Consider the following 11877-nt stretch of genomic DNA (forward strand, 5'->3'; position numbering starts at 1 on the left):
GTTATGCCCGGTCTAGACAACAAAGAACTACACTACCCAATGACCCCCACGAGTATTTTTTTGTTTTTTGTGTTTTCTTTTACACCCAGGAGTAGAATCTCTTTGGGCTCCTGCCCACTCCTCAGCCCCTTGCGTGCGCCCCGAAACCCGGGGACTACAAGTCCCGGTAGGCTTCCGGAACTTAGCCCAGACTGTACGTGCGCACTCAGCTGCCCGCCGGAAGAATCGAGCTTGGCTGTGTTTATCTTGTTGGGGACCGAGTCGTCGGTTGACGCGCAGCGGGTTCCAGGCTGCCCGCGACCCCGCCCCGGCCCGGCCTGGCAAGGTAGCGCAGGGTGGGTGGTGGTACAAGGAAAATTGGAGGTGCTGGGGGCGTCCTTACCCAGAGCTGGACTCGTGGGGAAGGGGCCTGGGAGTGATGAGGTGGGGGTGGGGAGGGAACTAAGGGAATGATGGGGAAGGAGAGTGTTAATGGGGAAGGAAGGGTCGGGGGAGGATGGCGAGGCGACGGGCGAGAGAGATCTGGTGGCTGGAGAAGGCATGGAGGAGATTGGAAGGAAGACTGATTAAGAAGAGAACGGGGAAGCTGAGGATAATGGAAGCGCGGGTGGGGGGGCCGTCTGGCGCTGTGGGGGAGGGGAGGTTGGGATGACTGGAAGAATCCAGAGATCGCGTCATATACAGGGAGGAATACTTCTGGCCGAAAGATGTCAATGACTAGCATTTTCACCCTTAGTGGAAGAGGGAAAATGGGAAGCTGTCGGATGGAGCTTGGAGTGGTGGGGAAAGGAAAAAGGAGAAAACTGCAAAGCTCTCACATCGAAAAGGGCCAGAAACGGGGAATGAAAATTGCAAGAGACCAGGGAGGGAGTAGGCACGTGAAGGGAATTAAAGAAGTTAAGGATGTGGTAATTATGGCATATGGGGGAAACCTCAAGATAACAGAGACCCTGAGACTTTGGGGGCTTGTTTCCTGTGAGCTTGAGTTCTTGTGGAAGAGAAGCTAAGATTCTCTCTCCACCTTTGCGTGGAATTGCTTCTTTCTGCCCTTATGAATTCTTTACCTTGACACAGCTGAAGGGGAGTAGAAGCTATGAGGCAAGGCAAAGGACTCCCGTTCTTAAGCCCTTCAACCTCCCTACAAGTCCAGATCCAAGATATTTTGGATTGAGGACAGGAGTCATAAAGAGCTCTTGCTGGGGCTCTTTCAAGTTTGGCAGGGTGGCTATTTAAAGCCTGGGGTGGGGGACTTGCAAGCCCGCTGAAAGCCATGTCTTTTTTTTGCGAGGGGCCTCCCTCACTTGAGCTTTCTCTGTGCCTGAAGTTCTGCCTTGAACAGGGAGCAGATGATCCACCCGAGCACGGCAGGTGCCTGCCAGCGAAGGCAGTGCCAGCTGCAGGAGGCTTTGCCTGACAGAGCCTTCAAATATATACATTATCACTAGGTTGCAGGTTGTCTTAAAGAGATCAGGACCTCTCGTACCTGGGTCTTTTTCTTCTCCTACCCAAGGCCAATTTTGCTCCCCTTCTTTCCAGTGCACACCCCCATCGCCACCCCTGTTTCAGGGACCCAGGTGGGAGAACAGCTGCTGGAAACACCGTGTCTCTGCCACAATAGCAGGGTTGGGGACGTGGCAGAAAAAGAAAACCCCTCCTCCCCACCCCCACTCCCTCAATCTACAGCAGACACATACCTTTCTGGCTTAAGGTCCTAGTTTTGGCAGCACACCAGGCCCAGCTGTTAGAGGAACTCCTCATGCCTGTGAGGTGCCCTGGGTGACCCCAGCAACAACAGCTCCATTTGACAAGAGCTTCCTATGAGGGGCTAACTACCCATGGTAACACGGAGGTCCCTATCCTGGATCCCACCCTGTCCTGGAAAGCGGGACTGTCCCACTGTAAAAGCCTAAAAGCTCTTCTGCTGGAAGCACCCATGCCAGCTTTCAGTGGACTCTTTGGGGCTGGCTGGGCTATTAATAGCTCTGAGTATTTTGAGATCCCTCTCCCCACCTTAAAGAGCACAGAGATTCTTAGAGAGGTGGCAGTAAGCAGAGCAGAGTTGGAGATACAAGAGAAGCCATCACCCTGGGAAGGGAGCTTGGGGCTTGTGCCAGACCACGGGCAGGGTGGAGCCTCCGTGAGTAGGGGGCGGTCATGCTGAGACCTCCATCAGCAGACTCTGAGCTGGCCGGCAGTCAGGCCGGAGTGGCCCCACCCTTTGCTTTTGGAGAACACAGAACCAGGGCTAGCTCCTTGACCTTAGCAGCTCCTCTGGGGCAGGGCCAGCCACCTGAGCTGTGGAGGGGTGGTGTGGGAGGACACCAGGGTGACGCATAGAGGAAAGGGCTGGTCCTGGGCAGCGTTCTAGTGAGACAGGCAAAGAACGTTGCCTGAGTAGGCTGTGGCCCCAATTTGTGTGCAGGTAGCAGAGGCAGCAGGCCGTGCCGGGGGGGCATGTTGCTGTGACCAGTGGCCCAGGGGATGTTACGGTGGACAGTGCACCTGGAGGGCGGGCCCCGCAGGGTGAACCATGCCGCAGTGGCTGTTGGGCACCGAGTCTACTCCTTCGGGGGTTACTGCTCTGGTGAAGACTACGAAACACTGCGTCAGATTGACGTGCACATTTTCAACGCAGGTAAGCCAGTGCTCGGAACGTCCCTGGGTGCCCACATCAGGGAGGGGAGTAGGTGGTTGAGTGAACTTTGGTGGTGGGCCCCATGGCCAAAGGGGATGAGAGAAAGATAGCTTGTTTGGGAAAAGTTAGACAGCCTTGGAAGAAGGTTCCCAGGGCTGAGCTGAGCTGTGTCCACAGTGTCCTTGCGCTGGACAAAGCTGCCCCCGGTGAGACCCACCATCCGTGGGCATGCTCCTGTGGTACCATACATGCGGTATGGACACTCAACCGTCCTCATCGACGACACGGTCTTCCTTTGGGGCGGGCGGAATGACACAGAAGGGGCCTGCAATGTGCTCTATGCCTTTGACGTCAGTGAGTATGGAGCTACGTTCTTCCATATGGTGCCGCATGGGGCTGGGAAGGTGTCGGCTGGGCTGGGAAGGGGGTACTCCAGAGTCTAGGAGGACTGTCAGGGGTGCTCACCTGGCCCGTCCTCTCACCTCCTTCAGATACTCACAAGTGGTCCACACCCCGCGTGTCAGGAACAGTTCCTGGTGCCCGGGATGGACATTCAGCTTGTGTCTTGGGCAAGACCATGTACATTTTCGGAGGCTACGAGCAGCTGGTAGGTCTGGGGAGAAAGTGGAGGTTTAGGGTGGGAATGAGAAAGAGGAGGGCAACTGAGGGTGGGGGAACTGGAGGCTTTGGCTTGTTTTGCCGGTTTCAAGGGGAGGCATGGAGGGTCAGAGAGTGACTGCTGACCCCATCTCATATTCCTTCCTGTGCTTCCTGTCTCTCCCCACCCAGGCGGACTGCTTTTCCAATGACATTCACAAGCTGGACACCAGCACCATGACATGGACCCTTGTCTGTACAAAGGTCTGCCCTTTCTTCTCTCTCCCAGGTCCCCGCCCTCAGTTGAAGAGACCGTAGGAAGCTCAGATAGTGAGAGTAGATCCTCTCGCAGCCTTCGTGCTCACCCTCATCTCTCTGCTCCTGCCCAGGGCAATCCTGCACGCTGGAGGGACTTCCACTCAGCCACAATGCTGGGCAGTCACATGTACGTCTTTGGGGGCCGCGCTGACCGCTTCGGGCCATTCCATTCCAACAACGAAATTTACTGCAACCGCATCCGAGTCTTTGACACCAGGACTGAGGCCTGGCTGGACTGTCCGCCCACTCCGGTGCTGCCCGAGGGGCGCCGGAGCCACTCAGCCTGTGAGTGTCTGCTATGTCCCCGCGATCTCCCCCTTCCTGCCCACTGTCCTTGCACCCTGGACATTCTTCTCTCCTTCCAGTTGGCTACAATGGGGAGCTGTACATCTTTGGCGGCTATAATGCAAGGCTGAACCGGCACTTCCATGACCTGTGGAAGTTTAACCCTGGTAAAGAACACTGCCTTTAAGGGAGAAACAAGGAGCGATTGAAGGGGGAGGAAAAGGAAAATAATCCTGAGTAGGTGAGAGGTTGAGGTTGGAGAGGATATTGACTGGGCAGGTATCAGATCTCCATATAAACTTCTCTTTAGTGTCCTTTACCTGGAAAAAGATTGAACCGAAGGGAAAGGGGCCATGTCCCCGCCGGCGCCAGTGCTGCTGTATTGTTGGTGACAAGATTGTCCTCTTTGGGGGTACCAGGTTAGTAGGGGAGAGGGGAGGGCTCAGGGAAGGGACTGAGTCCGTGACTAACATGGGAGGCATTTGAGCAAGGCGGTCTCATGGCTATGCGTTCTTCTCTCACCTCTCTGTGCATCCCTGCAGCCCGTCTCCTGAGGAAGGCCTGGTGGATGACTTTGACCTCATAGATCATTCTGACCTACACATTTTGGACTTCAGTAAGTATATTTATTCCCACAGCGCTCCTGTCATCAGGGTCCCTGTCTGTGGGTGGTGACACCCAGGACCGAATCCTTTCCTCAGCTTTGACCGTCTCCCTCTCCCCCGTTCCTCCTCTCAAGGCCCTAGTCTGAAGACTCTGTGCAAACTGGCTGTGATTCAGTATAACCTGGACCAGTCCTGTTTGCCCCATGACATCAGGTACAGTGAGTGATAGGAAAGGAGGGATTGGCTGAGGGTGGGCGGCAGCACAAGCTTGACCTGGTTAGCTTGGGCTCAGTCTGGAGGAACAGTTTTTGTTCTGCTAGAGGTGTAGCAGACTTGCGGAGAGTGAGATGGAAGGGGATGTAAACTGTCTGCTGGGTAAATTACATGAAAAAAAAAATGTTTTTCAAACTAAGCTCAGAAGCATCACTTTTTTTTTTTTTAAGATTTTATTTGTTTTTAGAGAGAGGGGAAGGGAGGGACAAAGAGAGGGAGAGAAACACTGATGTAAGAAAGAAACACTGGTGAGTTACCTCTCGTATGTGCCCCGACTGGACTGAACCCGCAACCCAGGCATGTGTCCTGACCAGGAATTGAACCAGCGACCCTTTGCTTTGTAGGACTGCACCCAACCGACTGAGCCACACCAGTCAGGGCTTGTTTGTTTGTTTTTTTTAATTGATTTTAGAGAGAGAGAAACATTGATTTATTGTTCCACTTATTCATGCATTCATTGGTTGCTTCTTGTATGTGCCCTTACCTGGGGTTAAACCCACAACCTTGGCACATCCGGACGACATTCTAACCAACTGAGCTGCCCAGCCAGGGCAAAAGCATCACTTCTTGAACCCTGAGCCTATACAGTTGCTTTTAACATGCTGAGGAAGTTTGGTTAAATCTTAGGAGCTAGCTGCAAAGTAGACAAGTTCCAGAATTAAGAGAAGTTTTTCCTAGCTACTTCCCTTTGAATATCATTCTTAGGTCCAAACCAAGCACTGAATGTCCTTCGTGTATAATTGTGCCCTTCTGGGTCATTCTGTGACACATCCCTCTCCTGTGTCAGTTCAGTTTAACTATCACTTGCTGAGGGTCTGTGGGCACAAGGCTGACCTGGATCGTAGGCTGGCCCAGGACTGACTGACATGCAGGCACCTAATACCAATTAGATTACAGTGAGGGTCTCAGCATAAGGAGGTTCTTGGTATATCTTTTTAGAATGACAGAATTGTCAAAAAGAGAGATTTAATTTTACTATGAATGGGATGAGTGGGAAAGGCCTCACTGGGGAGAGGAGAGCAGAATCGAGCTCCTGGGAAGGGATGGCAGTTCAGAGCAAAAACGGGCGTTCCCAATGTGGGGAGGGGGAGGAGCTGGGTTCTGGGCAGAAGAGAAAAGGTAGGTCAGGAACTTTACTGAGATGTGTACACCCATGATTTTCTCCAGCTGCTGGGCACACGAGTATCTATATAAACATAAACAGGAAGGCCACGTGAGGCTGCAGGTGGAGTTGTGGGTGGTGTTGGATTTGGTGATGGGTGGGACCTGATAAACATAGTAGGGCTGTAAGGAAGAGGTGGCTGTTGATAGTTAAGCTTTAAAGAAGTTGGAGGCACTGGTGTATTCATAGTTTTGTTAGCAGTTCTGGGCTTGGGAGGTGGAGGCTCCTCTTCCTGTCCTTTATGCCTGTCACCGTTTGCCTTCCAGGTGGGAGCTGAATGCCATGACCACCAACAGCAATATCAGTCGCCCCATTGTCTCCTCCCATGGGTAGGAGGAAGTTTCTGCCGGCACCCCTTCTGAGCCTGCTCTTGTCTTCACTGCCCCTGCCCATCTCTCACCTGCCTGCCCCTTTGGACCCTGGTTTACCTCTACGTGGAGTTGTTGGACTAGAGGTGTTTTCAGTGCTGTGAACTCAGTGGGGAGCTGGGGGGGGAGGGCTAGGTTCCCTCCCTCCTTGGGCCGAGGGCCCCTTCCCTTGGTGCTCTGTCCCATCCACCTCCTTCCAACTGCTCCTGGGTCTCTGCTCTGCCCCAGGCTGGCCAGGCTCTGCTGAGAAGTGAAGGGAATGGGGAGAAGGGAGAAGCAAGCAGTGTCTGGGCCTCAAAAGCTTCCCCCAGCTCTATTTTCACTCCGTCCCTGCTTAAGCCATGAGCACTGATTGGGATCTGAGAGAAGTTGCAGCTGTTGCCATGAAACCTCCTTCTCCCTGACCTGGGGAAGGCGAGGACCAGCAGATAATCCCACCCCCCTTCCTCGAGCTGTTGCTGTAACCCTGATGCTGTCAGCCAGCTCAGATTTTATAAAAATGAATTAAAAACCTCCAAACGTAATTATCTGTTTTTGTGGAATGAGATTGCAAAGGGCGCTGGGGTGCTGATGTCCCTGCTTCTCAGCCAGGAGCACTTGGAAATCGAATGCCACTGCGACCTGGCCCTAGCTTCTCCGGCGCTGAGGCTAGGGCCCTGCGACAAAAAGGTGGACAAAAAGGTGGCCGTATATCGAGTGGACATCCCTTGCGGCCTAGAGCTTCCAGGCGGCCCTCTGGGTTCTCTCATAGCAGCTCAGCAGTCGGCTTGTCCGGCTGTAGTCACTCTGTAGTCACTCGTGTGGACTCCGCCTCCGCAGCCGCCGGAAGGGGCGGGGCGGGAGCCCCGGGGCGGAAGTAACGCCATTTGTCTTCGACGCGCGCGGAGCGAGCTGATGCCGAGAGTGCGCTGTGGCGTCTGGGACCTCCCCGGGTCTCCCGGCGGACCCCGGGACGACGGGAAGGACAGCGGGGGTGTGGGGCCCGGGGACCTACGGAAGGGTGAGGGTGCGCGGCAGCGCGGGTCGGGAGGAGGGCCAGATGCGGGGCTCCCTGTCTGGTGCGGGCTTCGAGCCTGCCGCGCAGTTACTGTGAGCCTGCTAAATTCTCTGGAAGGCTAACACGAGGAGCGTCCCCAGCGCAATGGGAAGTGAGCAGTGAGAGGGGATGCTCACTGGACTAGGCCATCCTGAGCAGTTTCTTAAAGCGAGGATGAGGAATTTTCCCCAGGGAGAAGAGGCATGTGCAAAAGCACAGAGCCAGGAAAGGGGATGGGTTGCTGGGGAAGAAGGGGTTAGTATCAAGATTCAAGAAATTTAGCAAACATTTATTTAGTATCTGTATGCAGGCACAGCTCTAAATGCTGGATACACAGTAATGAATAAAGCAAACAAAACCCCCTGTTCTTACAGAACTTACCTTTTAGAAAGGGCAGTTAAAAAAAAAAAAAAAAAACCAAACACGTACCCTGGCTGGTGTGGCTCAGTGGATTGAGAGCTGGCCTGTGAACCAAAGTGTCCCGGATTGGATTCCCGGTTAGGGCACATGCCTGGGTTGCAGACCAGGCCCCCAATAGGGGGTGCATGAGAGGCAACCACACTGATGTTTCTCTTACTCGCTCCCTTCCCCTCTCTAAAAATAAATAAAGTCTTTAAAAAAACACGTAAGTTAATATATTAAAAGGAAATATTAAGCACAGAATTGTATATTGTAAATGGAGAATTTTATGGCATGTGAATTGTATCTCAATTTTCCAGAAAGGTGATAAGAGCCATGGAAAGAAAGAAAGCAGGGGGAAGGTTGCAATTGTAAGTGATCAGAGTAGGCCTCACTGAGTATGTGACATTTGAGCAACGGTTGCAGGAGGTGAGGCAGCGGATGGGATGGTGTCTTTCCAGCAGTGGGAAGTGCTGAGCTGAGTTGTGTGTCCCTCCCCTACCTCCACCCCCTTCCACAGACACATCTGACATGTCATTTGAGGAGCTGTTGGAATTGCAGAGCCACGTGCGGAGGAAGACTTACAAACAATCGGTAGCTGGAAACAGCACTAAGAAGCAAGGATCTAAACCACCTGTCCAAACTGCATGTGCTGCAGATAAGCACAGGTGAGGAGCAAGGCCTGCCCCAGGAGTTGGAGGATACCGGGACCTTGAGTAGGTGTCTGCTTTCTCAGGTGGCAGGCGGGAGGCTTTCGACCAAGACTAGGGTCCCCGCAAACTGTCCTTTAATTTCTCCACAGGCCTCTGGAAATGTCAGCCAAGGCCCGGGTGCCATTTTTGCGTCAAGTTGTCCCCATCAGTAAGAAGGTGAGAGAGAGGCAGGAAATGCTTTCTTGTGAAAGGAGACTGAACTGATTTTTTAAAAATATTTTCTGTGTTCTCTCCACAGGTAGCCCGGGACCCCCGCTTTGACGATCTGTCAGGGGAATATAATCCTGAAGTGTTTGACAAAACGTATCAATTCCTGAATGACATCCGAGCCAAAGAGAAAAAGGTGTGCTTGTGAAGCTGGTTCACAGGGCTCCGAGGGGTAGGACACGAGGGCACAGGTTAGAGAGTCTGGCAGAGGGCACCGGGAACATGGCGGCGGGGCAGGTTTAATTCTTCCTAATTCGGTTCTTACAGTCAAGTCCTGGCTTGTCAGCGTACTAGCTGACCATTGGCGAGTTATTCAACCTGGCTTTGCTTCAGTGTCTTAATCATAAAAAGAGAGCAATAATTGCTCTCTCACAGTGTTCACTGAGTTAATGTATGTGGACCTCTTAGAGTAATGCTTGGCACAGAATTTCAGCTAACATTTACCGAGTGCTAACCATCACATTGATTTCCTACTGTGGAGCTTGTGAAAAAGCAATTGAAGAAGCACCGTGCAGGGGAGGAGCATGAGAAGCTGCAGCTGCTGCTTCAGCGAATGGTGAGTCAGAATTGGGGGTGGGTGGTAAAAGTAGTTCAAGGCCAGAGATGATTCACAGCCTCTCCTATTCACCCATCCCGTCGTTGCTCCTCAGGAGCAGCAAGAAATGGCACAGCAGGAACGAAAGCGGCAGCAGGAGCTGCACCTGGCTCTGAAGCAGGAGCGGCGGGCTCAGGCCCAGCAGGGCCATCGTCCATACTTCCTAAAGAAATGTGAGTGGGGCTCAACTGTCACAGGCTACTTTCAGGGACGGGGTTGGAGGCCATGGTAGGGTACTGTGTTGGAGGTCCATGAGCTCCCTAAGGGAGGCGTGAAGACGATCCCATGGTAAATTAGAGGAAAGTAGAAATATAATAGGGAGGAGTTATGTGTAACGATTCTTGTTCCCCTAATTAGATTATGGGCAGGGGGTGTCGCTTTTATCTCTGTCCTACCCCCAGCATATGCTGGGCTGGGCACATAGGAGCTAATGGTTGAACTGAGAAAGAATGGAATCAGAAAACATCGATTTGCATACACACACCAGAGAGCTCTTAGCAAGTCGTGTCTCTCAGCACAGTGGTTGGGAATTACTGCTGGGGAAAGGGAAAGAGGCTCACCAACTTTTTTTCCTCTGTTATCTAGCTGAGCAGCGCCAGTTGGCCCTAGCTGAAAAGTTCAAGGAGCTGAAACGCAGCAAGAAGCTAGACAGCTTCTTGAGTCGAAAAAGGCGCCGAAACGCAGGCAAGGACAGGAGACATCTCCCTTTGAACAAAGACTGATGAGGAATTGTCCTCCGCTCTGCCACTGCCACTGAGCAATGGATCTGTGGGGACAAACTTGGGCTTGGTCTGTTCTGGTTCTTTCCCATTCAAGGACAAGAATCATAGGTGCCCTTGAACTAGATTGGTTCAGAAATGACTCTTATTGTCCAGCCCCAGGGTTGGACAATAAGAGCAGCTCAGCGTTCTGCCATGATCTGATGCGTCATGCCCTCATGGCCTCCAGTCTTTGCCTTACACCAATGATTCTGACCTAGAAAAATGGGTCAGCGACCTTCAGGCTGGGCAAGGCCATGCAGTCTGTTGATGGCTCCCAGGAATTGTCACTCATCTTTTTATTATGCTGCTTTTTGTTTGGGGTTTGTGGGTGGCCTAGAACTACTGTCTTGGTGGGCCACGTGTGGGGGCAGCAGAAACCTAAGGCCCTTACAGAGTGGGAAGTGAGATCAGAGATCCCTCCTATTTAAACCCAAAAGATGACACAGTCATTTAAAGAGTGAACCAATACCACAACTCACCTACTTAACTTTCATTTTGGATGCAAGGGGAGGTGGGAAGTAGGAAAAAACGCTTCCCTAATGATGCAAGCACAGCTGGCTCTCCATACTGTTTGGGCCTAGAAGTCACACCACCCATGTGGACTGGAAAATCCTCAAGCTGATAGTTCAGTTTAAAATGGTCTCAGGTTGGTAGTGCTTCCAGGCATTTGGCAGCAGCAAAAGCGGGTCTCTCTTGAGGACTGTCCTTTAAACCTAGGCCTCAAAGAATTAGGTACCTCAGATAAAATTTCAGAGAGTCTGAGTTTACAATGAAACAGAAAGCCCAAGGAAAGAAACCACTGTGAGCAAGTCGTTAGGAACAACAGATAACAGACCAGCAAGGACAGATGTAGAAAGTGTAACATGCAAAATACAAAATGTCTTCTTTAGTGAAAAAGCATGACTAATGAAAAGGCTATCAAAGCACCAGATTAGTTTGTTTAAATCTTGAAAATAACACATTTAGAAACTTCATGGTTAAGCAGATTAGACACCCCTGAGAAAAGGATGAACCGGAAGTAAACCTGAAGGAGTTACACAGGTAGAGCACAGGGATACAAAGAAATGGAAACGAAGGAAATGAGGGTAGAAAACACGACGGGAGGAGGATATAAGGGGACTAAATGGTAATGGGAGAAAAAAAAATCCTGAAGATAGAGTGAGAAGGTGTGACACGCCAGAGTTCCAGGAAGCGTGGATAAGGCTGAAACTTTTCTAGAAACTTATAGACCCTAGCTCAGGAAATTCCAAGTAGGAGGGGAAGAAATACTAGATAAATCACAAATTAAACAGGCCACCAGGAAGACTAACATCTAGAAAACAGCTATAAAGTAAAGGGAGAGCGCGTTGGCCAGGCAGCTCAGTCGGTCGGAGCATTGTCTTGGTACACCACGGTTGTGGGTTTGGTCCCTGGTCAGGGCACACGCAGGAAGCAACCAATGAGTGCATAAGTAAGTGAGACAACAGACCGGTGTTTCTCTCTGCCTCTAAAATAAAATTTTAAAGAAAAGCAGGGGGCAGAGGAAAGGGAGTGAGAAACTAGGATGTGACTTGGCTGCTGTGGGTCAGTGGATTGGGTGCCAGCCTGAGAACCAAAGGGTTGCTGGTTCAATTCCCAGCCAGAGCACATGCCTGGGTTTTAGGCTAGGTCCCCAGTAGGGGGCACGTGAAAGGCAACCACACATTGATGTTTCCCTCTTTCTCCCTCCATTCTCCTCCTTTAAATAAAACTTTAAAAAAGGAACTAGGGTGTCCATTTCTTGATACTTCTGGGATGGGGTGCAAGATGTTCTGCCGGCAGTAAGAGGAAGCATGTAGGTGCTCTCCCAGGGATTGTAAGCAGAAGGCTGACTGTCAGGATAGTCTGCCTTGCCCAGAGGGAGGAGGGATCTGGAGCTGTAGGGACCCCAGTGACTTGTGACAA

At 51.8% G+C, this 11877-nt stretch overlaps 1 protein-coding gene across 4 annotated transcripts; it reads left to right on the plus strand.

The window, feature by feature from the left end:
- The first annotated feature begins 9 nt into the window (after positions 1-9).
- LOC112302105 (kelch domain-containing protein 3) lies at positions 10-11697 on the plus strand. Of its 4 annotated transcripts, XM_024557667.4 has the most exons (15): positions 10-325; positions 2423-2635; positions 2813-2989; positions 3127-3242; positions 3425-3496; positions 3622-3835; positions 3916-4002; positions 4146-4254; positions 4378-4451; positions 8199-8346; positions 8481-8547; positions 8630-8734; positions 9080-9154; positions 9249-9366; positions 9779-11697. In XM_024557667.4, exons 2-15 carry the CDS (start codon positions 2482-2484, stop codon positions 9913-9915), a joined length of 1653 nt encoding a protein of 550 aa, XP_024413435.1. In that variant the 5' UTR covers positions 10-325; positions 2423-2481; the 3' UTR covers positions 9916-11697. The 4 variants fall into 4 exon arrangements, with proteins under 4 accessions (XP_024413435.1, XP_024413433.1, XP_024413434.1 ...); XM_024557665.4 differs by lacking the exons at positions 8199-8346; positions 8481-8547; positions 8630-8734; ... (1 more) ...; positions 9249-9366; positions 9779-11697 and adding exons at positions 4575-4653; positions 6142-6767 and having other exon boundaries at positions 13-325; XM_024557666.3 differs by lacking the exons at positions 10-325; positions 2423-2635; positions 2813-2989; ... (4 more) ...; positions 4146-4254; positions 4378-4451 and adding an exon at positions 7089-7243.
- Positions 11698-11877: the final 180 nt, after the last annotated feature.

This window comes from Desmodus rotundus, chromosome 11 (genome assembly GCF_022682495.2).
Source record: "Desmodus rotundus isolate HL8 chromosome 11, HLdesRot8A.1, whole genome shotgun sequence".
Lineage (NCBI taxonomy): Eukaryota > Metazoa > Chordata > Mammalia > Chiroptera > Phyllostomidae > Desmodus > Desmodus rotundus.